Source organism: Alosa sapidissima, chromosome 4 (assembly GCF_018492685.1).
Source record: "Alosa sapidissima isolate fAloSap1 chromosome 4, fAloSap1.pri, whole genome shotgun sequence".
Lineage (NCBI taxonomy): Eukaryota > Metazoa > Chordata > Actinopteri > Clupeiformes > Clupeidae > Alosa > Alosa sapidissima.
Window position 1 is genome coordinate 18,259,549 of NC_055960.1, and position 26,832 is coordinate 18,286,380.

Sequence of the window (26,832 nt, forward strand, 5' to 3'; positions counted from 1 at the left end):
TGTTTGAGGATGTGATAACAGTCACAGCGAGAGCTTCTTGTCCAATTAAAAGACTTGAGTGGAATAATTTGTTGTTTACATCACAAAACACAAACACTAAAATGTGCAGTTGGGTGCATTTTTTTCTTGGCCTCAACAATGCACTGGTGATAATCCTACATTTCTCTTTTGAAACTGGATAACTCATTGTTTTTCACTCGAGAATGGTCAAATACTGGCATAATCACATTTTAATACTTTTTCAAAAGCGTACAAAATACACAGTGACATCCCTTATCCTACAATTATGATGGCAGTCCATCATGATGTAGTTAGGGGCAAAGATTAGAGCAGTGGATGGTTGACTTATGTCTTGCCATCACATGTTATCTGTTGGCTGTATGGCACAGAGAGTTGAATAAATATCCCATGATTGCCATGAGATTATATAGCCTCCTGAGGTTTGCTGCTTTAATGAAACCTTTGGGGTTTTGGTATGCAGTGGGTTCAAAAGGGCTATGGAACTGAACTTCAAATGACACAGTAGGATCTAAGATCATAATCTAGCTCTGTTATATTGACTTACGATAGTAGATAAATGGGGAGATACTGGCTACCTGGCTTATTTATTAATAGTGTCGGGGGAACCTGTATGGAACACACATTTATACATAGTATGCGCACATATATTGATGTCATGATGAGACTGATGATGCTACAGTATGGCTTTGAAACCCTTTCAAATGTATTCTGATGTATGGCTACAATGTATGGCTTTTATGTGTGCATGAGCTGTGAAGCGCAGTATAGTGCAAGGCTCCTATAAGCCACATTTATCATGGCAGCTTGCTTGACTATTGATGGAGGGATGGGAACTGTTTGAATATTTTATACAGCTTAGTGGTTGTAGCTTCTTTTTGTTGCCATGGCATATGTGCATTTAGTACATATACGCAGGTACATCAGAGGTTTTAAGGTATGGCCGTTTGACGATAGTTTCTGGTTTTAACACACCCCCCCCCCCACCCCCCCGACGTTCTCTGGACGCTCTGCGTAGTCCCTTCTCATATGTGCACCCCCCCCCCCCCCATCTGCTATCGTCTTGCTGTTACCTAAAAGGGAAGTTGGAGTTAATGATGGATTACAGTCACTTTGAAGTATCATAGTGTTATGTTCAAAAAGACCCTGAGACACTGTAGAATGGAAGTGTAATCCATAGCACTGTGTCGGGATTAGTCATCAATAATGGACTATTTCAGCGTGACTTCTCATTCCCTTGCTTTTGGCTAATGAGCCCCTTTAAGTAACACAGAGTGAATATAGACAGTATGGGGCTCTCCTGGAGCACCTCACAGTTAAACTGTGTGTAAGCCGTAAGTGAGGAAGCAATGCTTTTTGTCTAAAAGACGTCCATAAAGCAGAAAGGATTACATTTAAAAAGACTGCCTCAATTAACACCGTCTCCTCAGTGAAAAAAAGGAGTTGAAAACGAACCCCAAATCGTCCTAATCCACGCGTTAGTCATTGTCAGTGACATTGACCATGCACCGCCGTCATACGAGTGGGGGTGCAACTGCACAATTTAGGAGTTTAATTGTAGGGCAGACAGGGGTTAATGAAATCTTGTATTGTGTATTTTCAGTGGTTCCTTGTTCTATTAGCCTCGAGCCGATCTACCGCCTCTGTGCTCTCAAGTGTTTTCAGAGCTGGGAGAGATACTAATAAGGCCAGTGACATGGCAACCAAATGTTGACCCAGGCAGTGTTTGCAGATATGGGTGAGACTGTGTTAATATGGAAATTATTCTTTTAAAAAAGCTTTGTTTATGAGTGAAAAGATGAACTGTGGTAACTCATGGATGCAGTAGGTTTCAAAACACATATCACACCTCCAACACTTTGTGATGGTGTCGCTGGAAAGATATTCTTTAATGTTCCTGACAGTCTTACCTACAAACAGTAAAAAACGCATTTTAAAAACACATTTTACTGTAATTATTCCCATGTTCACACTCCAAAACTGATAAGTACCACTTGGCTCTGGTAAAGAGAACTGCTCACTTTTAATACCACCAAGGCACTAATCTGTGTGTGCTTGCAAACAGTGGGAATCCACCTTTTTCTTTCTTTCTTTCTTTCTTTCTTTCTTCTCCCTCTCTTTCGCAAGCTGTTGGGTGGCCAAGCCTCTCCTTCTCCCTGTGACTTTGACTCTCTGCTTGGTATGCAGCTTTGCTTCCAGGGGAGTTACTCGCAGGACTTCTGAGTGGAGAAGGAGTGGACCGCTGTCAGGGCCTTAATCAACCATCATTCCCCTACCTCCTGGGCTTACCTTTGCATCAGGACAGCGCTCCAATACTCCCCTTTTTTCACAGTCTGACCCTCGCTCCAGTGCCTCTACTGAGCGAGTCCATTTTTGTTGTTTTTGTTGTTGTTTGTGTGTGTGTTTGTGTCTGTGTGTGTCAGGTTTAATTGAGCATTGCCATGTCCTCTGCCCGCTTGTCTTGTAGCTGTTTGTTTTCTTGTTATTCGGACCATTAGCTGGTCAGCGCAGATCAACCTCAACAATCGAGTCAACAACGAGCCTTGATTGAAAGCAAAGAGCATCCAATAACATACTCACTGTTTTTGCTGGACAAATAGTATAGTATATATACTCTTTTGATCCCGTGAGAGAAATTTGGTCTCTGCATTTATCCCAATCCGTGAATTAGTAAAACACACTCAGCACACAGTGAGGTGGGTTACAAATAAATAACAGTGATACACATTAAAATCTATCAATTAAAGGCAAAAAACTTTGAGATTCGAGGTGAACACATTCTCCAGTATTCCTTACCAAACACACAACAGAGAGAATTGTTGTTTTTCCCTTCTGTTTAAACAATTGACTCCTATTTTGTCCTGCACTCACACCACTCACACCAATGCACCTTTGAACAGATTCAATACATACCTCCTCTAACACACATACAATTATAGTCACTGCACCTGCACATTACTAACGATGGCTCGGGATGTCAGCATGTTAGGGAGGGCACAGTCAGTTTAGTTGACCGTGGCTTCAAAAACACCTCATTAAACTCTGCAGTGATGACAGGCAAACTCATCCAATCAGCTCATCCCACTACAGATGGCTGACAGATGTGCTGCCGAGGTGTTAACTTGTGTACCACGGGCACTCTTAAACCAACTAATTCTCTCTCATCACACCGTCAAGTGCCCCTTGATAGCTTCGAGTTTATGTTTATCTCTCTGGATGTGAACCCCCCCCCCCCCCCCCACTCCCCCCAGGCTTGGCCCCATGTGGCTGTGAGGGTATCTAGTTACAGAGCTCACAGGAACTGAGCATCCATGTTTTACATCGCCATACGGGTAAGCCAAATGCATCATTCCAACCCTGATTCTTTTGGGGCCGCAGCCCCAAAGATGTGTAGTAATTGATTCAGGAAGGAGAGATACTAGCGCAACACTGACTTCATGTTTGATAGCTGGCTAATTAAAGCTAGGTCAGCATATTAGCTACTGATTGCTTTCCAGGTCCCTTGAGATATATACCTCACACCTTTCAGAGTGCGATGTCACATCGCATAAAAACCATGATTAAGGCAGACTGAAACACAGGCCCAAAGCAAGTTTAGCTTCTCATTGCATTTCTAGAGCATATTAAATGTGAATGAATTTATAAATCAACTTTCAATATATCTCATGGCATTTGAAAAACAATTCTAGTGGTCCTGGTAAGCATATTTACTCTGGTTTGATTTTAAACTAACTTGAATAAATCTATAAGACTCACTTTAGTCTAATTGGGCTTTTGTGAGCACCTGTGTGTGGATTACCAAGTGACATCAAATTGTTTTGCTGCAATGGGGCTTGAAGTGCTTTGTAACTTTGTATTTATTAAAATATTTTTTAATGAAACACCATATGTGCTTTGCAGAATTTGCAATGTGTTTGCCAAGGGATTAAAACTTAAATATGTAAAGAACCACATGAAACAAGGAGTCCACAAGCCACCCCACAAAACAGATATAGAACAGGCAATGCCCCCCCCACCCCCATCCCATTATGTTGACATTATGATTATGATTTCTTCAATGCATCAACCTAAGATCTATCCAAGCTTTTCTGGACTATGACTCAATGCCATCCAAAGCCATCAACCAAACTTCCTGCCTGTCCAACATAGGTAGTTTCACAATTAGGGTAAGCACTTTGTTTCACAAGGCCTGATAATTTAACTTTCTTGAAATGTATGTTTTTTTGTTGTTGTTCATGTTGTTGTTTTTTTGTTGTTGTTCTACATCCGTTTAATCTACATTCAAAAATTAAGGCACCTGGTCATTGACACACTAGAAATGTATACTTCCAATGTTAAATGTGGGTTAGAGTGGACGTGTGGACCTGAAAAATATGTTGTTTCTTCATCAGAATAAGGTTAAATATTTGCATACAATATTTGTAGTGTTTATTATTTGGGTTGGGTTTGGGTGTTGGAGTGGACAAAATCTGGTTGACGGAAAACTTTAGTAGTTAGGTTTTACAACTACATCAGTTATTATGATTTGTTGGTAGGCTGTTACATGGTTGGATGCATATCCAAAGTATTTCTTCTGCTAAATATGCTCAACCAGGTCAGTATGTGAAAGTATGTGAACCCTTTGAACAGTTTGGAGTTTTCATGATTTTCTTATTTGATCATCACCAGTTTTTAAATATGAACTGTCAGGTGTGTACATTTTTCAAATGCATGGACTTGTTTAGAGGGGATTGCATGAGAAGCCAAAAAATCATGAACCATGGAATTAATGCATGTAAAATAATGTAAAACATATTTGGGTGCTGAAATAATCAATTACGCATACTAATCTTCGGAAAGGGTTTGAGCAGCCATGATTAAAAGAGAGAGGAATTTCACCAAACCACTGTAGTGCCAAGGTATACCCACAGGGATCAACAATGCCAAGAGGAAAATAGATATCTGAGGACATGAGGAAGAGAGTAATGACAGCCCATCAGTCTGGGGAAAGCTACCCTCTCTAAAAGATTCCAGCTCCATTTATCCACTGTAGGACAAATTGTTTGCAAATGGAGGGTATTCAACATCACAGCAACATTTCCTAGAAGATGATGCCCATCAAAAGTATGACAAAGATGCACCAAAAAGATAATAAAAGGCCCTTTCACACTGGCAAAATTGCCGCGATTTTATGTACCAGAATCGCGGAACGACTGTCCCTTTCACATAGACCGAGGCGGAACGGCGGGACAAAGTGTCTCGCCAAATTTACTACCTAGCCCCCTAGACATTTTGCCGAGTTTTTTCGTTCCGCCACCAGTGTGAATGGGTCAAGGCGGAAAGGGGAATCTGGGCGGGCATTTCAATGCTATGTCCAGCCCACCACAGGAGATTGCAAATAAATCTAACTGATCAAAAGCAGCAATAGCAGAGACAGCACATTATGTCAGTCTATAAATTCACAAAGTCTCCAGTCATTCAATGCCTGCTAGAGTTGACTGTAGCTTGGAATGCAATCCATAATAGGCTATCCTAAAATCCAGCGATAAAACAATTGCATGAACTCATGAGCGTCTGTCTGCCCTATATGTATATCCTCTGATTGTAATGCTTACAGATATCTAGGCGATATTTGTAACATTTATTTTGTATTTGGCCTGTTATAAAATCATGTAGACTTATTGAACAATTTAAACACATTAGGAACTGCAAAGTTGGAGATATGCATAAAGACATTGCTGCAAATTTAAAAACGGATTACTCTGGAATGGCTAACTGTGCAGGGGAATACTTTAGGCTACACCTTTATGTTTGGTAAGGTCTGCTGTTTATTCTGATATATGGTTTGTCATGTGTTGAGGGAAAGTTCGCGAAGTATTCCACCAAGATAAATGGGTAGGGAGACGGGCGCAAAAAATATGATTAAATTAAAGTTACTTTTCTCGCGAACCGTTTACCACAACAACTAACCACTAACATCGTTTAAAGGCTGAGAAAAAGCTCTTTCGTGTGATACATGTGATGTCTGTGATGAATAGGCTACTTCGCAAGTAGTTCAGCAAATTTGGGTGGGACAGAAATACCTTTACAGAGCAGCAGTTCTGGCCATATCGGCTCTGTCTCACAAGATGTAGCCTACTGCTTTAAATGCATTATCGCTTCACTACCCAACACGCGAACAAGAAAGAAAATAAAACAGAAACCAATGTGCTTATGTCGCGATTTCCGATAGGCCCAGGCCTAGAGAAAAGACAGCTATGGTAACCTAACAATTAGGATTTGCTTTGCCTACACTGCTGTTTGGTTGTCCCAAACTTTGAGACTGATCCAACTGAATCTTATCAACCCGAACTACGATGTTCAGTGACAGGATGCAATGCCTAATAATCTCACTGCCTTTGGCATAACTGCTAACAGTGCGCCTAGGCCTACTGTTAAACACCTGGAACATATTAAGCTTCTGTTTTCTTTTCATGAAGAGCACTAGGCCTGGCCTACGCTTGAATGATTTGACTGAATGGAACGTTGCGTTTTTAAAGAACTGCTTATTACGTTGAGTGACAAAGTTTACACTAATCATCATCTTCTAATGTATCCTTATGTTGAGATGTCCATTCTCTTTGCCCTAGGCTATAATTTGTGCGCGAAGCATGTTTCAATTAAGACAGTACACAAGCTATTAATAATTGTTGTAATATTGAATTATTTCATGAATAAATTGTACGCACAGTACATTGTACGGCCAACGCAAGGGGCAACTGTTATCTTCAATTTCCCTTCCAAATTACGTTTTATTGTCTGAAGACATCTATTGCAAGAATTTAACATTCTAACAGCATCAGCAAAGCAAATGCAAGCTGACCAAAGTGCAGTCGGTTCTCCCGCCATGGTTTTTGAAATCACACACCTGCTGTATCTAAAGGCCCACGCACATAAGGCCTGCTACGACTATCACTCTACACGCCCCCTGTTGCACGTCACAATTTAATTTACTATAGCTGATCCTGCCTCCTGGCTCCTCAAAATGCCGCATCATGTGAACAGATCAGCAGGCCGGCAAATTTTCACCTCGCTTTCAGACACAAAAAGACGGCAAAAAGATGTCCCCTCTTCCCGCAAATTTAGCGGGATCTCTGTGTGAAAAGGCCTAAATTGAGTAAAAGCCAATCCACACATCACCTCTAGAGAGTTACAGACCTTGTTGGCAGCATCTGGAATACATCTACATGTGTCTACATGTAGCCTCTGCTCTCAAAAAAGAACAAAACTGCCCAATTCAACTTTCAGAGGCCTTCTGGAAGTCCATTCTCTGGACAGGTGAGTCCAACATAGAATTATCTGGTCACAATACAAATCGTTATACAACCCAAAATCAGAAAAAGTTGTGACATTGTGTAAAATGCAAATAAAAACAGAATGTAATAATTGAATGTAATTGCTTGATAAGTTAGTTGCAAAAAGGACAGAGACAACATATCAAATGATGAAAATAACAAATTTGACTTTTTCATGGAAAATGTATATTCATTTTGAATTTGATACCAGCAACACGTTTTAAAAAAAGTTTGGATGGGGGGCAACAGAATGCTGGTTGTGTAACGATAAAGAAAACAAAAGGAGGAATGTTTCACAACTGTAACTGGCAACACGATTGGGTATGAAAAAGAGCATCCCAGAGAGGCAGAGTCTCTTAGAAGTAAAGATGTAGGGGTATTTATCACACTGTGTAAACCTGTGTGAACCAATGATGAAACAATTTTAATACTTCTGAAATTGTGAAGTATTTGGAGAGTTCATCATGTACAGCACATAATATCATGAAAATATTCAGAGAATCCAGAGAAAATTGGGCCATACTTCAAATAGCCTACCTGCCATTTCCATAAACATGATATTCTTTACTTTCTTCAGCATCACAATTGCATCAGCATCACAACATATTACAGAATGTCTTAGTGTGGTTCAGTTTTCTCAAAACTGAACCACACTAAGACATTCTATGTGAACGTATGTCTCATAGCTCATCTCGGCTTGTCCCCTGCACTCCGAAATCTGGCGGTAGTTAGCCGATGCTACCAACAGGTTTTCAAAGGGGGTGCCTCGGGCATCGGCCTAGCCATGCAAATAAATCATTGTTTTACACCATTTACGAGGCTCAAAGTAGCTCCACACTTCATTGGTAGACTTCCGAGGGCCCTGACATTTAAAACGAGACATTGAGAACTTTGAAAAAGCACTGGTAGTTTATTTACAAGACAATTTATACAGACAGTACCTTCAGGAAGTTTACCGTTCGCCGCCATCTTGAATTTAGTCACGATAAGTCGAGCGACGAGTACGAATGAACAGGTATGATAAGGGATCAAATTCCAAAAATAATTCTGTGGAAATGCATGGATTCTAGTTGTTTCCAGTAGCAGCAACTGGAATCCATGCATTTCTACGGAATTATTATAAAAGTCTGAGACAAGATGGAAGTTGACACCTAGAAGTATCATGCATGTTGACTGTTTACACCATGACTCTCTGCGACCCTGACACCCTGCTTTCTGTATGCCTTGGTGGCTATGTGATTTGTGCACCGCCAAACCCATCGATCCCCCTCCAAATTAGAACAATTACTGCCACCTCACTTCCTTTTTGCTGCCTTTCATTAAAAATGGCTCTGTCGATACCACTGTTTATGCCAAGATTAATGTGGTCTATGGCTGACAGGATGTCATTAGGTGATTATTTCATTGAACGCCAGCAAAAGGAGAGAGTAAGACAGGATTGAAAAGTTAGGGGGGGAAAAAGAACGCTTCACCTTGGTCAATTTGTCTTCGGCACACACGGCTCCGTGTCATTTAATTGTAATAACTGTATAAACAACAAGTGTGGCATCTCTCTCTGGAGTCTCCATCTTTCCAAGAACGCTGAATGAAAATGCTATAGGCCTACCAACTGCAATATTTATACAGTCTTACATTATAATAATGACTTGCCCCTGCATTCCTATACCTTTATATTCAGTCATGTGTACATATCCATGTGTACATTGGATATGGAAGAAAATAAAAAACAAAGTTGTCATCACAACTTTCACCACCTCTAACACAAAGAAGGAAATGAAAGTCAAACACAAAGTGTCAATGGTGAATACTAAGGAAAGGAACCCTTGGCTGGTGAGAGCTGTGGAAAGCATTTGGGAAAGGTTAAAGGAGTTTTGCCATTCTTCTGTCCCTCTCCACAACCTCTATGTAAAATAAGAAACATTTCGTTTTCATGCGGTTGACTCATCGAAACAATGTGTTACTTGGGCCAAGAGCTGTCCGACTGGCGTACCACAACGGTGTGTAGGACGTAACAAGAGACGACACACACAAGACCCCCTAATTTTGTCACAGCCCACTGCTCGTGGATCGCAGATCCTCTGGAGGAGAGAACCACCCCCCCCCCCCCCCCCCCAACCCACCAAAAATAAACTGAAAGAACTCTGTTCTGCACCCTGGGCACCCGGCAGCCGTAGAAAATGAATTTCGACAGCTGCACAGGCACAGATAGTCACATTGTGCCACGACAGCAAAAGAGCCACGGGCAACTGGATGCAGGAGGGCAGAGGGGGTAGGGTGAGGACAGGGGCTGAAGCGAGGGGTGGGTGGCGCGGGGCGGGCAGGGGGGGGAGTCCTCTGTCAGACCCTTTTCTCCTCCGCATTGTTCTCGTCTGTCTGCCCTGGACCGGTGCCCTGTCAGGGCCCTGTCATGGGGGCATCGGCGTGTCAACAACATCTGCTAACGATCGGTGAACAATTAGCCAGTCGCCGAGGTTGGTTTAGCTGAAGGGCGCAGCCTCCAAGCCGGGGAGTCCTCCCTGCCTCCACCTGACACATGTGCCAACGAGTCGGATGTGTGGCGATTATTTAAACAACCCCAAACAAACAAACAAACAAACAAACAAACAAACAAAAACCCCAGCTGCATCATAGACGGTTCCGTGTGATACGGATACACGGAGAACCATGCTGCCACTTTGCTGATTTGGTTGGTGAGTTGAGCCCTTGTGTCTGGGACAGCTGAGCTTGGCCGGTACTCCTCACTGACTGTGTCAGAGATAAAAGCATGAGTGAGGTGCAGGATTATGACATGTCCTCACAGAAGGCAAATGCGGGATGGCAGTGTGCCTTCTCGGCAGTATTTCATCAAATACTGTCTCTGAAAATGGCATCTAAAACAGGAGCAAATCCCAAATATGAACAACGGTAGCACCGGGCTGTTTTTGTAAGCAAAAGGTGCTGTGTGTAGAGTCCTTGTGCTTGTCATAAAAAGTGATGGATCTGTGAATACATCCTCATCCCTCCCTTGCTTTGATGTTATTCAGGGGCCAATGAGACATTTGAGGGTTGACCTTGGGCTGTTTGCCAACCGCTTCAATTTCAGTGGCTCCAGGCTTCGTTTTAGACATAAGCAGTTCTGATTTACAGGTGGAAAGGGCAGCGCCACTGGGATTAATTTGAATGACAGAAATTAAATCACCTCTATATACAAAAAACGCCCCAACTTTTTTCCCCCCACCAAACTCTTTTTGATCAAAGACTGCGTGTGTATGATGGAGGGTAGGAAGGTTATTCTACAATAATAATTGTGAAAAAAAGCGTTGCCTATTATGAGGCTTATAACTGCAAACACACAAGAAGCAATTTGCCTGCTTGTTTAAAGTATTTCCCCCTCTCTCAATCTATAATTCTTTTAGTGGCTTGGGGATATATATGTGCATAAATCTCCCCTCAGCAAGAGGGAGACCACAAACCTCTTTCACCACATGAACATTAAAAGGAGTGGTGGTTGTCAGAGACGTACTCCTGCGTGGAGCCGGATGAGGGAAATGACTTTTTGGACTTGCATTCTCCGCCTGCCGTATGACCTCGACGCGGGCTGAGGTTAATTGGAATGTGCTTTAGGAAAAAGGGACAGGTTTGCCTGGTGTCAGAGACGGGAAAGAAGTGAAGGGCTTTGTGTTGCACGCAGCCCACTGCAATTCGGCTTCTGACTAATCTCCCTCTCAAAGAGATGGACCCCTCGTAATCTGCACTTGTGCGAAGTCCGCCACATTTTAATTGCCTCTAATTTTGTTTCATTTATTAATATATTATTTTTTCATTTATTTATTTATTTATTTGCTTCTACTGAGGCATATTCCACGTGTACCACTCGTCACTTGTTTGGATGAATTGTTGGTTACATTGGTTGTGTCTTCAGGTCACAGTGGTGGATTTCTCTCTTTGTTCCTGCTACTGTGCTTCGTGAAACAGACCACCCGATGAATATTCAGAATTTCAGTCTCTCTCTCTCTCTCTGAGTGACACTGTCCAATTAAAGGGGATGCTAATTTGGCCCATCTTCATTTCGTAATTAACGAAGGCACAGGCATGCTCAAACTTATTTCTGCACTAATTGGTTTAAACTTGTCATTTGGTTTGCCTCGGCAAACATGTGTAAGCTAAGCCTCTCTCCCAAGTAAATTATTTCTGATTGGACATGCTTCTTGTGGTGCACACTTTGCACTGGGGGTGGGGGGTGGTGGCATAGAGTGGGCGGAGATTCTGTCATCTCAATGTCGTTGTCAGGAGTACCAAGTAGTTCTGTCTGTGCTTTATCCTGTGTTCATATGAAGATGAATGCAACACAATGTGCTTTATCACACTGGTATAGCTGACACTCCATTCCATTTAGGTATTTTATTGAGCTTCTATTTACCTTGTGTGTTTGTTTTTATGTACATTGATTTAGCAATTCAAATATATCATGAATGAATAAATAAATGAATGAATGAATGAATGAATGAATGAACACCATTTTCCTCTTCACTAACTAAATGAGAAAAGCATGAGTGGAGCATTGCATTGTTGACTTTGTGTGAAACCAGTATGACAAGTAGTTCATATACTGCGCCAGATAACACTCCACAATGACAGACAGTGTATAGATGCAGTGTGAAGCACAGAGATTTTTGTTTGCATATGTCGTCTACCTCTGCCTTTGTTCTCGGCTGAGGGCAGGAGTGCAGGGCTGGACGACAGGGATAGAAAAGGAGAGCCCAGGGGTGTCCTTCAGGGCCTAGAGGTACAGCAGCTCAGAAGCTGCTTAGGAGAGGCCTGCCATGCTTGATTGGGTAAATCCACCCAAACTCCTTTTGATGCCCACAGCTGAAGTTTGACGCGTCTGCGCTGTCCGTGGTCCTAAATTGGCTTTTTTGCCTGTGAGAGCAACATTAGACCGTGCCGATGGGTATGTGGGACAAGGGCTTTCTTCTGTGTAGTGCCTTGGTGCCTGTTTGTAAAAGTCTTATCAGAGAATTGAGGACATTACCTCTTTTATACACTAGAACATGGACTCCTAATGGTTATAGATACATTATGCTGACCAGGAGAGTGTTATTTTGATGAGCACATTGGCTATAGGACCATGACTAAGCTTTGATGAATTTGAATCCATTTTACATATTGCTCACCCCATTCACTCTTGTTTACCTGCTTTCATGTTGATGATAGCTCTGTGGCACGGGTACACTTGGTTGTGCCGCACTTTCAAGTTTCCTCCCACCCCAAGGGCCCATTATGTGACATGAGTGGCTGGTGGATCTCGAGGAGCACTGTGCTGTCTCAGCTGCACATTATGATTAGGATTCAAAAGAGCTTTTTTTCTTGAACACCCTTGAAAGGCCTGGTGTGAGCTTTTGAGGGGCTTGCCATTGTAAACTGCAGTATACCCGTCCACTGCCACTCTGCCACTTTTGTTCCAGATAGTCCGAGTCCTCGTGTCAACAGAGCAAGATGGAGTGGGCCATTGCGGTGGGTTTCACTCTGAAACACTGTGCCTGTTTTCAGCTGCATATCACTCACAGTTGGTTTTTGGCTATTTGACCTTGTGCTTCTGTTACTTGTTAGTTGGCTAAGCAAGCTACATAGTTGCTCAGTTGAGGCTGAGTGTGTGTGTGTGTGTGTGTGTGTGTGTGTGTGTATGTGTGCGTGTATGTGTTTGTGTGTGTATGTGTGTGTGTGTGTGTGTGTGTGTGTGTGTGTGTGTGTGTGTGAGAGGATTCACATTATCGGTGTGATTTCAGTGTTTAGTCTGAGGCCAGTGGGTCCACTCCTCAGTGTGTGTGTGTGTGTCTGTGTGTTGATTTTCACAGGCATTGCTGAGCCGGCCTCTCATCTAATCTGACACCAGTGTGATGTTGTGCCCAAAATCCAGATTTGCACTCTCTAATCTCTAATGTGAACTCAACTCAACAAACTCTTCCTCACCCCTCTTTTCCCCTTATGTTGACAAATCAGTTTTCTCAGAATTCCAATTGAAAAAGAGCTGCCCCCCCCCCCCGACGCCCCTCTTCTTCACGGAGGCAGACAGTGTTGTTGAAAATCACCCTCACTTTCCTCACGCTTCATGGAAAGTTTTTGATTGTGTCTGACGCATACTGAGTGGATCATGAAGTGCTGTCTGTCTGTTTGTTTAGCTATTTCCAGCTTATCCTTTATTTGTTTGTTCGTGGCAGGGGATGATGTTTGCAGTGTCGTGCAGAGCTGGTCGTTGCCGGTCAGACATGATCTAAGACCATCACACATCACCAAAGCAAAAACAAACAAAAAGCCCCAACAGCTTTTTCATCAGTTACAAAAAATAGGGAGCATTCTGTAAGCTTGCGAGTGGCAGTGATATGATGTTTGCTGATGCCCTTCTGTGACTGTTGTTCAAAAGGAGACGACCCACCAGACCTTCGCTGAGTCAGCGCAAAATTGCCCGGGTGTGAAGCGAGAGAGAGAGAGAGAGAGAGAGAGAGAGAGGGAGAGAGAGAGAGAGGAAGACCAAGGAGAGGAGAGGGAGAGAAAAAAAGTTAAGCATGCAACAGATTAAAACCTGCAGCTGGGAAGTTTTTCATTTTATTTTTCATTTTCATTATCTGTCGGTGAAAGTATAAATGCCACGAGGATTAGAGAAATTACATGGGCTTGCGCTCTCCTGCCCTGGCGCTTATCCCCTCTCTCCTAGCCTCCTCTCCCTCGGCTCCCCACTAACTCCCGCTAGCATTCCCCTCACGCCGGATGGGCGCTCCGTGTGCTCAATGCCCCTAGCCCGGCTGGCCCTCGAGCGCAGCGCAGTGTCTTAAGAATTTCTATAATCCCAGAGATCTATTACAGATAGCTGCCCTGACACAGGCGACAGAGATTAGAAGCGGCAGATACTGACTGTATTGATTGGCCTCTCATCCCCGTCCAGCTCGGCTGCACGGCCGTGTAATGGAACGCCGTAATGAATTTCAGCAGCCAGTCATGGCGAGCAGTGTCTAAGTGAGTTAGAAGTGTGTGTGAGAGAGAGAAGGTGAGGCGAGAGAGAGAGAGATAGAGAGAGAGAGACAAAGAGAGAGAAGAAGAGAGGGTGGAGGGAGAAAGAGAGAGAGAGAGAGAGAAAGAGAGAGAGATAAAGAGAAAAAGAGGGAGAGGGAGGGGGGAGAAAGAGAGGGAGAGAGAGTTGGATGTTGAAAGCTGGGGTATATGACTTAAAAGGGGATTAACCTCTCTTAAATGTTTGTTGGTTTGTTTTTCCTCTTTTTCCTTTTTTGTGCTTCACTTCCTGACTTTATTTGAGAGGGAAGGGGTCTTTAATACTCAGAATGGGTCTTCTGGATTATACTTAAATCTATGCATTATCCAAAATCAGCATGGTATGTATTTTTGGGGTTTTAAAGCTGACACTATGGCACTCCCACTGTGGCTATTATGTTGTCAAACTAGCACATGTGTCTCTGACCTTTGAAAGGAAAGACTGGCAGCAACAGTTACATTAATAACAGGGTAAGAGAGTTCCAAACACATTCTCAGCCACTTTGAATATGATGATGGCAACGTCACGGCTGACAAGTGAATTTTTAGCTTGTGCCATTTTGTCAAAACATCCATAATTATGAGAGAAAAAGCTTCTAGAAAAGTGGAAAACAATTTACATGAGACTTTTGTTTTAAAGCTCTTAAAAAAAGGCTGTAGGATTAACAGCATTTTTTTGCCACACAGGAAATGAAGATGAGGGCAGCATGGCATTTTGTTTGGATGACCTCCAAAAACTAGATGACGGCGATGATGACGACGACAACGATGATGATGATGATGATGATGATGATGGTGGTGGTGATGACCAGTGGTATATTAATCCCAGAGATAAAGCAGTCCCACTTTACACCTGGCCTCTCTCCTCTCCACCCGTAAGCCACACAACCTCCACAACAGGTCTGGAAAAGCTGAGCTGGTCGCGCTCCCCCCTCCTGTGTTAGCTATGCAACATGCGTCTCAGAAACACTTCAATTACAGTTAACCTGACTTGGAAATACACCAATGTGGAGTCTTTAATGGCAGGGATTGTTAAGATCCTCCAAGTCCTGCTCCCTCTCATTTAGCCATGTGCTTGTGATATCCAAGAGCTTTGGCACTGATACAATAGATTGCCAACAACACACAATGGCTACAAGGCTTTTGCTAATCGCAGTATCGATCCCCTAATTCTCCCTATTTTAAACTCTTTAGCGAGGTGGGCGGCATCGGATGAATTAAGTTGGGCTGGAGCATTGCTGTGCGGATCCCGAGGGAGAGCGCGATTGAGACCTGAATATTGCCTTAGATCAGAGCGCCATGCTCCTCAGTATTCACGCCTAGCCCTTCCCAGGATCTCCCACATTGATGAACAAACAGTGGATCGACCTTGCTGTGCCTGATGTTCTAGCTCAGTGGGGAAAGTCGGCGGTGTGCACGCTTGTGTTATTTTCTGTTCAAACTCCCCTAGTTCCCTGAGTTGCGACTTGCATTTGGAACAATGGATTAGGCTGTTTTTTAAGAGAAGCAGACATCTCAAATAACAGCATTGATACTGAAAAGGAGATATTGCATACTCTTTTCTGTCATTTGGTGGTTTGCAATTTTCTGTCTTTCGGAGTACTAAAATGCCATGTGCCTCTGCCAGCCATTATTACTTTGGATATACAGTACAGTTCACTAAATTTAGAAAAACAAATATTGCTGTGGCCCTTTATTTTGAAGCTGCATGTGTGTAACAATACTGCACTTACACCATGAGCAAATGCGGAACAAAAAACCTTTGCCTTTTAACATTCTTCTATTTGTCAAGTCAATATGCTAGGTGTGCTGCCAATTTTCGGCCAGCACGTTTCGTTTCCTGTGTACTCACCATTTTTCACAACAACGTTTTATGGCACCGAGAGCAAGCTCAGCATTGTAACTCCTCTAAAAAAAGAGAGAATTTATGACGACCCATGTGTGCACCCTGCAATAAGGCAGATGGTGCCAGTCTGCTAATGGCGAGTCGGCTATCGCTCGCTGTGTGCATCTTGTAATTGACCCTTTTAGATCTGTGAAGCGGGAATGCAGAGGCGCAACGCGCATGCCTTCTTAATGGAATATTTTCTCCTCTGCCTTTTAATTACAAGACCCAGCTAATAGAGATGGAGCTCACACAAAGAGACTCAGAACTTTCTTAAGAGGTGTTCGGGCCAAGGCAAAAATGTACTGCATAAAGTGGCACACCAAAACCTGGGATGACTGCATGATTTGATTAACTGGTCCAAAAAGGCTTTGAATTTTTGGACAGCATTCAACTAATATAAAAGGCTGAAGAATATTTATATGGGGAGCTGAAGGTGTAACCAGAGGGTGCACAGAAGATGTTCTTCCAATAGGAATACATAATACAGTATATTATACTCTGTTTCTGGCACATAATAAATTGTACCTGCTGCGACAGTTGGTGTTGAAAGCTTCCAAAAATACTCCATCAATGCATTTATCCATCTGTGTCCTGTAAAATACATCTACAAGATACTTATTTAGAATTACTGTCAGTTGTAGACTAATTGCTGTACACGTGTACTGTTAGACTTAACCCCCACATCATTCATTCTTGAAAAGCATTGACTGTTCCCCCCTCCTTTACCCAAACAGGAACACGCCGCACACAATGTGACTGCGTGGCCCATTAGAGTCATCTCCAAGCAATAACTCTTGATCCATGCAGAGGGAAAGCAGTCGATGCCTGATAAGGGTAATCCGGCCTTGTTAGGCAGCTTTAGGGGGAGCAGCGAGTCGGGATGAGCGGCCGCCAATCTGGCTCCGACTGCCACAAATTACCCAGCCTTTCCCGGCTCACTCACTGGATTTACTGGGATCCAGTACAATGTGCTGCTCTTTCTTTTCCCCCTCCCTCTCTGTACACACACACACACACACACACACATGCACACACACAAACACACACACACTCACACATGTACACACACACCCACACCGTCCAAGGAGCTGAGCGCCCTGAGCTATAGCAGAGCTGCTGACAGTGTGTTCATGGAGAGAGAGAGAAAGGGGAAGGGTTGGCCAGGCCATGGCGAGCTCTCCAGGCCCCGTTTTCACATCACGATAAAGAATGGGCTGAGCTGCACTGTGGGAGGGCCTCAACATGTCCCGGAGGTAATCACAAGCTGTGGCCGCATAAAGAGCGGGATTAATCTTTTCTGCTAAAAAAAATGCTTCTCTCGTCCCTGACATTTTGGTATGAAAGGGTCATCACAAGGCCCTCTGGATTGCATAGTCAATGACATTGATTGCTGTTGGAATGAGATGGACATTGCACAGAGTGCTTTGTTTATCACAGGCTTGTGCAATGCAGGGCAGACATACTATCACACCCTTACCAGCTTTCAGCCACCATTTTACACTGAAAACAGAGAAGTTAACCATTGAGGAATGTATTAATGTGCAGATTTTTCTAAAATGTGTACTGAATAAAATTGAGAACGAGCCCACACAAAAACAGGAAAAAAAATAGGCAAATATATACTCAGAGGCGGAGCCACGGGGTGGCCAGTGGCCACTCCCACGACCGGGTCATTATTTTGGTGCCACTTATAGTGCCACTTAAATCTCCAGTGTTTTTAAAAAAAAAAAAAAAAACTAAGAGGCATCACTGCATGTCATGCACCATCTCTAACGTCTTGCCCTGATAGCAGCACATCCTACACTGTCAGCTAACATAAACACTTCGGAGTCATCCCTACAGTATATTCCCAGAGTCCTATGTTCCCAGGGTCCTATGTTCCCCAGATTAACATGGTAGGTAATGGGAACATGAAAAAGGGTTCTATGTTCCCAGGGCCCTATGTCCCCCAGTTAGAGTGTCCTGTGTTCCCAGGGCCCTTTGTTCCCCTGAAAGACATGCATAAACAAGGGTCTCACTCACACACACACACACACACACACACACACACACACACACACACACACCACTTCTCTTCTCTAGATGTACTCTCTAGGCTGGGTACATTTAAGTTAAATGCATGCATCAATCTAGGACACTGGAAACAAATTAAGATGATATAGGTTCATTAATATTTACATTTATGCATGCAAGTTTTATGCGAGTTTTATTTATGGAGTTTTTCCTGCACCTGTTAACCATGTCATTGGTATAAATGGTGGCAGGCCTACTGCTATCAGGTCAAGCTGATTTTAGATATATATCTTATTTTATTTTTTTTACTTTATATATACATATATATATATGGCACGAGTATATATATATATATATATATATATATATATATATATATATATATATATATATATATATATATATATATATATATATACTACAGCACACTGGGCATGGACCCTCTGGCACCTCTGTGTTTTTCCAGGCGCCTTCAAAGGCCTGCACTTCCCCAGCACCTCACTGGATGGGTTTTGAAGTGCGGCGATAAGCCAGTCTCAGACTGGCAGGCCGGGCCATGGTCACCCAGTTCCCCCTCAGCTCTCTCCCCGCGCCCAATTCCATTAATCGCATTAGAGAGAGCTTCTCGGAGGGCCAGAGCCAGGCCAGGATTAATTGGCCTCTGCTATGCAAAGCAGGCACATTGTAACAGCAATTCAATATGGAGGGGTGTAATGAGTGATTACTTAAACATTTCACTGCCGCTCAAAGGTTAGAGGAGGCGAACATGTTAGCGGCGCTGATGTTATTTATTTATTTCCACCACGCCAGCCATCTGATTCCCATAAACCTACATGCCTGCATCATCTCACTCGATCTTTTCTCTCTCTCTCTCTCTCTCTCTCTTTCTCTCTCTCTGTGTCTCTCCACAACTGTGGTCTGTAATGGGCCTACTTGCGGGGATAAAAGAGGGTTCACTGTGGCCACAGTGCATCTTATTTTAGCTAAAGTTGTCAAAGGACGTGGTCATTCCAGCTCAGCCTGTCATCAGCTCGGGTCCTGATGCAATTTAAACGTTGTGGGCTATATGTGACCCCTCCAGGGCACCATACATCACCTCCCCCCGGCATTCCAGCCGAGAGGTCGAGAGGGGACTGTCATTTATTATTTAAATGGGAGAGGGTGTAATTTTTACAAGGCATATTTTCTCTGCATGTAGTGAATCTGAGCCAGGACATTGAGGTTAATATCCCTGTCAAGAGTTTAGACGGATTTCCCAAGGACTGCCACAGGAAGTGTCCTGGTGTGAGTGAATGTGTGTGCGTGTGTCCGACAGAAAAACCATGCTTGCCAACCCTCAAAAAATATAGCACGTCTTAACTTTCACAGAGACCTCTGTGTGTCGGCGAAGTGAAAGGCTCAATTTTGTGCCTTGTGATTGCAACTGCCTTCAGCTCAGCAGCGTTTCTGTGCATACCCCCGGTCTTACTTGTGCACCCCTTAATTTGGTTTCACGCTTTGTGACATCTTGGACCATGTCAAACGATTTTACAAGGTATTTTAAATTAAAGTCCCTCAGCTGTTACAATGGTGTTGTCCACTCCTGCCAGGCGTCGACAGACAGGACGCTGAAGCACAGAGGCTAAGTCCAAATGAAATCTGTGATGCGCGGCGGTTTTCCTAGAATGACCACAGCCCTGCTGGACCTAGACGACTCTAGGTGCTTCTGTCTTGTCCTCCATTTTAATTAGACAAGACCCGAACACGACAAAACCTGTCTGAAAAGATACTGCGGGCAGAATAATTAAAAAGCCGATTTTGTGCACGGTGTAATTTGGCGACACTGATTCCGAACAGTCCTTGCACACCAGTTGAGCAGCTTCTCCAGATGATCAGACTTGGAATAACCCCCCCCCCCACAGATCACAAGCACACAGATTCCGTATATGTTCTGAACGGCAGTGTTAAATTGCACCAGTAATCACGGGCAGAGTGTCACTCTGTGTGTGACTCATCAAATAAAATCAGCTAAAATGAAAAGACTTTCTGCAGCACAGTTGAAATGGGGTTCCTGGAACGAACAGCATGCTCGGAGTCTCTACCAATTATGTCCAACCCATTAGGATGGCATAACCAGACGTTAAAGCTTTCTTCACCTCTTCTATCCACTGCCATTTCTCGTCACCACTGATTCAAAGTGTAAGGGAGTTTATATATAAGTATATATACTCTTTTGATCCCGTGAGGGAAATTTGGTCTCTGCATTTATCCCAATCCGTGAATTAGTGAAACACACACAGCACACAGTGTACACACAGTGAGGTGAAGCACACACTAATCCCGGCGCAGTGAGCTGCCTGCATCAACTGCGGCGCTCGGGGAGCAGTGAGGGGTTAGGTGCCTTGCTCAAGGGCACTTCAGCCGTGCCTACTGGTCGGGGTTCGAACCGGCAACCCTCCGGATACAGGTCCAAAGTGCTAACCAGTAGGCCACGGCTGCCCTAATCAATTTTAGTTTAATCAATCATTAGTCAATACAATGCATTACAATGTAAGTACAACATAAGGAATAATGTTATTACAATGTAACAAAGCAATTGTAATACAAGATGCATTCTAAAAAACCCATGTAAGGCCCTACTGAATGCATGGTGTTAACAATATCATGGCATTCTTTCCGTAAAGCGGTCTGCTGTCATTCTATATCAAATGCATGTTCTGTATTTGGATGTATTTTTATACTTCACACTACTCAGGTTACATTCAATTGGAACTGAAGAGGCTTGTCTACTCTGAATCTGTACATTGTGACAGCTGACAGCTGGCTGAAAATTGTTTTATTTGTTTTAAGTTTTATTTGTTTTAAGTCAAGGTAACTTCATGAATCAGTTGGAAAGCTTGACTATAGTTTTCAATCTTTAATATTCATAATTTGGCCAGTGATAGGAAAATGTTGGCTTTATGACTCCACAAAAGAATGTGCATAACATTTTTATGAGACAGAGTCTATAATATGCATGCTTTAGATATATCATTAACTGGAGACTCCACGCATATACTTAAATGTAATTAAACGCGACACATGATAAAATATATCCCATTGTGAGAAGTTGGATTTCAAAGACCTCTAATTGGCAGGCAGCCAAAAATTGGTGGTATCAGAGTATATTCAGAGGCTTCAGAGAGTGAAAACTTACTTGTTCAGAGAGCTCTGTGTTTAGGCAAAAGCTACTTTTCATTCTCTGGGGGTTTCTGAAAAGTAGCTGTAACACTCTGACTTCAGATATGCATTTAACTGGTGTGGACCGAAGGGCAAAATCAACTTTCCACGTTTGATCTTCTCCTCTGCTGATTTACACTGGCAGAGCACAGCCTTAATCTACCCATTTATCCTAACAAATGAAAGGACGAGAGAAAGAGGGAGGGAAAGAGAGAGAGGGGGAAAGGAGAGAGAGAGGAGGGAGAGAGAGAGAAAGAGAATGAGGAAGGAAGAGAGGGAAAGAGGAGGGAGCTAAGAGAGAGAGAGAGAGGAGGATGGGAGAGAGATAGGATAGAAGAGAAAGAGTGAGGAGGGAGCTATAGAGAGAGAGAGAGAGAGAGAGGAAGGAGTGAGAGGGAGATAGAGAGAGGAGGGGGCTTGAAGAGAGAGAGAGGAACTGAGACTGATAGAGGAGGGGAATTATATGGAGAGAGGTGGGGGTGGGGTGTTGAAAGGGGGGGAAAGAGTTGGAGAGGAGGACGGAGGAAAGAGAGAGCTGTGCCATAGATTTCATCATAAAACCTTGCCTTTTTTCCAAAATGATACAGAGGACTCACTCACTTTGTTCCTACATTCACTGTGTTGAAAAAAAAAAATGCTAAGTCCCTCTTTCATCCTCAAGGACACTACTGTGGATGTCTGAACGGTGTCTTACTGGAAACCAAATTCGGAGAATCACAGGGGGCCTTTATATGATGGGCTTTGCACGTGCTCCTTAACATCAATTTGTTTTCCTCCAAAGAATCATTCATTAACATTTCAAGAAGGAAAGCTCTTGGAGTATGGGTTATTTCAAGTGTAACAATCTACTACACTTCTTCACAGGGCATCAACTAACAATCTACTACACATCTTCACAGGGCATCAAATCACAAAGCAACTGATATTAGAGGTGTTTTAATTCTGAACACAAACATTTATATACAGAGCATACTCACTTTGGATGAGGATGTGAGTTGTATTTGTTAACTGACGGTTAATTCTTGAGAAACGGGCACCTGCCGTTTGCACAGATGTTCGCTCTGACTGGGGCCATATGTGTCTTGCTGGCTAAATCGTCTCGACCCGTGCGGAGCACAGGTGGTTCTCTCCTCTCTCCGCTGACGTGACAGCTCCCACCCTTTCCCGTGTACCTCACAGCACGCCCCAGACAGCCAGCAAAAGTTGCCCAACCTAAGCTGTCGGCCCAGACCCCCTCCACCGCCCCCGCCCCCACCACCACCATCTGGACGAGTCCACCCTCTGCCGAGGGGCTGCGTGATAGATCTGCATGTCACGTCCATCGAGCCCAACAGAAAGAAATGAGCACGTCCATGGTCTTTGTGTGTGACCCGATGCAGTTGTTTATGGAAATATTCTGTGGTCTGCATGCCAATAACCAGTGCTGCACATTGATTTGTTGCAAGAATTTGCATAGTCTTAGCCAGATTTCTGCCTGTATCTGTCATACCTGTCATTATCAAAAGCTTTGAGATTATTGTGAGGACCTTTTGCTGCTCAAAACACAAAATGTGATGTGCTTCATACACTGATGAGATAACCGTGCAATTGTGGTTGAAATACTCCCGAAACACAAAGAAAACAAACCAAAATATATCTATTCAAGAAAATGGTTCCAATTGTATGCGTGGATGTATGTGGCATTATACATTGCACATTATTTTTAGTTTTGTGTATGTTGTATAACCTGTACAGTGTAGACTATGTAGTGTGGATGAACGGAGAGGGTGGGGAATGAAAGGGAGTGCATTTGAAGGAAAATGGAAAATAAGCCTTTTTGATGTAAATTGTTCTTTTGCTTAAACCTGTGAAATCAATAAAAAAATATGTGTCAAAAATATTGTTGTATTCCAAACAATAAGCCAACAGTCGTGGAAGGGCATTACTACGGTTAAATCTCACTACAATCTCCTAGCTGTGCGATATGTCCCATTACAAGCCATTGATTTTAATTCGTCTTCTTGCTGTCCACTAGGCTCTTTTGCTGTGGCGCGAACAAAACGTAACGTCACATGCAATGGGTGAATATGAATCAGTGGAGCCAAGAGTTCTATCTTTGTTAGTGTTGTATGTAAGTGTATCTAATGCATCTAATTAACCTGCCACTCACACAGATAGTTAAATGGCGTTTTTGATTAATTAGAAATTGTTGTGTAATTACTATTCTTGTTCAAATATTTCTGTCCTACTTCTGAAGGTGAACTCCTCAATACAATCTTTGCAAATGCTTCCATTTGTCTGATTTAGAGACATAGTTGAACTAGATTGCACAATTTATTTAAATTATTTGAAGCAGTGTCTGATCTTATATTTGGTGTGTATTGTTTAATACACCGGTATTATTTATTGGAGCAAAACCATCCTGCATAAACAGAAAATTGAGTGATTTTATAAGAACACGTAGCAGTTCATTAAAAATTGTACTCTGCGAAAAAGCATGACAAATTACCCAGAAGCCGCCTCACACACACACACACACACACACACCCTCATCCAATCCAGTAATTAGCAATTGGAAGCAGTGGGTTTGTGAGGAAGCTGAGTGTGGAAACATACTGGCTCATGTGTGGTTTGCGAGCTCCTTTGTGATCGATAGGCAGTCGGTCAACGATGGATGGTACCATGTTACAGCAATACAACACAAAGCCTTTTGTATTGACACAGTCATTTATATTTGTCTCTGGCCAACAGTATGTTTTGGTCAGTACCCTTTTCTGTACAGCAATTTTGTTTATGTGACCAGCTGTTGGATGAATTTGTATATCACTGTATATTCATCAGGGTATTCTGATGAATATACAGTGCCGTTAACAAAACACAAGTATAAATAGCCCAAGATTACGTAAATATGCATTGCAGGTTAAGTGATCTTTCAATGAGTAACTCTGAAAGCCAAAAAATCTCAATGTGTGTGCTGCTGTGTATCTGACACACATAATAACCTCATGAAAAACTCTGGCTGCAACTCAAACTCATATTTCTCATGCTTTCTCATATATGTTCTATTACCAACACTTTTACATGCATAACGATGCCCATATTTCAGGGAAGTGGAGGCTGGCAAAACGTGACAAAATAAGGCTACGACTGCTTCTGCCAGATGAAAATGAACTCTATTGATTTTTTCCCCACTTTCAGACTGGCGGCTTTTAAGATATTGCTTTCATAATTAGAAAGTAAAGGCTTGAGTCGAGACTGCAATGTGGTTCATGTCAAACTCGGCGTGGTTGCTTGTGTACTGGCCCCTCTGTTCTTTACAACTTTATGAGACAATAGCACAGTGGGTGGGTGGGCGAGGATTTTTAGAAAGTGCCCTTAACCCAAACTCTTTGTTTCACATATCAGAGTTATAATGGTGTTGCGGTCTGAAGAGCAGATGCAACCTGCTGTGAAAGGATGTCTCTGCCCTGAAGGAGAAGGCTGGTTTTGCATTCCGCACTTTCAAGGTTTGTAGACTCCCCTTCTTTCCTGATAATATGTTTTTATATGATAAGTTACTCTATGTCCTTTGTGATCAAAATCAGTTTTCATTCAAATGTACAATAACCATACTAGTGATATGTTAAAGATGAACTGTTATTCTTGACTGTCATTTATTTGAATTAAATTATTACACAGGTTGCATAAGATGTTTAAGACAAACTCCAAAGGCCTTCACACACCAGAAATAATTCTAAAGTCACAGGTGACAGAGAATATCTCCAAATTGCTCGGTAACACAAACAATATTTGATGCCACCTATTTTATTTTCGAGAAAATGTACTTATTTAACTGTTAAAATGGAATTATTCACAGATCCCCGCGCCTACAATTATACTTGCATTGAGACCAAGATGTGCTGAAAAACCAGGATAGCTTCCTCATCTAAAGCTTCAAGCACTGAATGTGCACTCTTTCAGAGCCTTATTTGCTGAGCAATGTGTAAACTGCAAAAAGGATGGCACCAATATTCTTCTCTGCCGGAGAACTTGTAGTGCTCAGCGCCTGCCCATATCCCCCTGGCCCGTCAGAACGATTGAAGTTGGCAGGCTAGCAGCTGGTTGATGCGAGCAGCGTGCCACTTAGCCAACACATGTGGCATCAAGCAGCCGTCCCAGAGGGCAATCTCTCAACGCCTGCCATGGGAGCCACTAGGCTCTCCATCCGTTTTGCTCAACCACTCGCTGGTCTAGTGCCACCAATAACGTAACACTCCACCTCCAAGCTGTTATCTCTCAGGCTTGTGTATCTTTACTTAGTGTTGTAAGTGGGTCGCTGGGTTCAAGTCTTTGTTGTGTTTCAACTACTGGATAAAACAAGAGAAAATTACAGCTCCGGCATCACGCAGCTAAGGGGAATGAATAAAGACATATCATTATATCTCTGTCTCTGAATATATAATGTTCCATAATTCTGTGTTGCACTCTTTGGTACTTTTACCCCTTGAAATCAATTGGTTGACAAGGACAATCACAGAGATGCTTTTAATTTGGGGATGGGATGAGGTGTTCATATAGAATGGAAAATCTAAATAAATTAACCTGCTCAAAGAAGAGCTGTTGCTGCTGCTGCTACTCCTTAGGGGAGGTGAGGTGAGGAATTCAAGCTTGTTTATCAATTCATTGTCATTCACCCCGGACATCTTTGAACTCGGTGGCAATCTTCAGGTACATACCTGCAGGGCTGTGGCAATGATGCGGCATACATACCAGAGGAAGTTGGCATTTTCACACACACTGTATTACAGAAAGGACACATTGATTGGGACTCAAGTTTAATCGTCCCGGGTTTTCTGGAGGGGTTTTCAAAGCTTCGCCTGTCTCAATCCCACCAGGACGGGGAGGAGAGAAGAGATAAGCCTGAAAGTCTGGCCTTTCTCCCTGCATAGCCCACCCCATCTCCTCAACCCCCCCCCCCTTCTTCCGATAATTCCCCTCCAGAGAATTATTCAAAGCAACAGGACTTAGTCTAAAACGTGGAGTGGCTAGGCTGGGGATGGACGGCTCAGAAATGGACTTGGAGATGAATTGCTTAATCAGAGCTAAATTGCTTAGGACAAGGGGGGGTCCATAACTGGATTGGTGCTATGCGACCAAACAAGGCAGTTACTCCTTCAGGGTGGCTGGGCTTGTGTGGTGACCTTCAAAGGAGCTTGTGATAGTAAGTCAATGTTACCTGTTACAAAGACCCCAACATACTGTAAGAGTTACTTGAGAGTGTTGTTCCCTGCTTGTTTCCTTTCAAGATATAATAAGCCACACACACACACACACACACACACACACACAGGTACACATACACACATACACACACACACACACACACACACACAGGTACACATACACACATACACACACACA

The 26,832-nt window shown here is 43.0% G+C and overlaps 1 protein-coding gene across 3 annotated transcripts; it reads left to right on the forward strand.

The window, feature by feature from the left end:
* Positions 1 to 7,040: 7,040 nt before the first annotated feature.
* Positions 7,041 to 17,061, forward strand: LOC121706617 (ATPase family AAA domain-containing protein 2-like). 3 transcript variants are annotated; one of them, XM_042088517.1, is made up of 3 exons: positions 7,041 to 7,314; positions 15,042 to 15,254; positions 16,977 to 17,061. In XM_042088517.1, exons 1-3 carry the CDS (start codon positions 7,224 to 7,226, stop codon positions 17,012 to 17,014), a joined length of 342 nt encoding a protein of 113 aa, XP_041944451.1. In that variant the 5' UTR covers positions 7,041 to 7,223; the 3' UTR covers positions 17,015 to 17,061. The 3 variants fall into 3 exon arrangements, with proteins under 3 accessions (XP_041944451.1, XP_041944452.1, XP_041944450.1); XM_042088518.1 differs by having other exon boundaries at positions 15,042 to 15,229; positions 16,977 to 17,041; XM_042088516.1 differs by lacking the exon at positions 16,977 to 17,061 and having other exon boundaries at positions 15,042 to 15,398.
* Positions 17,062 to 26,832: the final 9,771 nt, after the last annotated feature.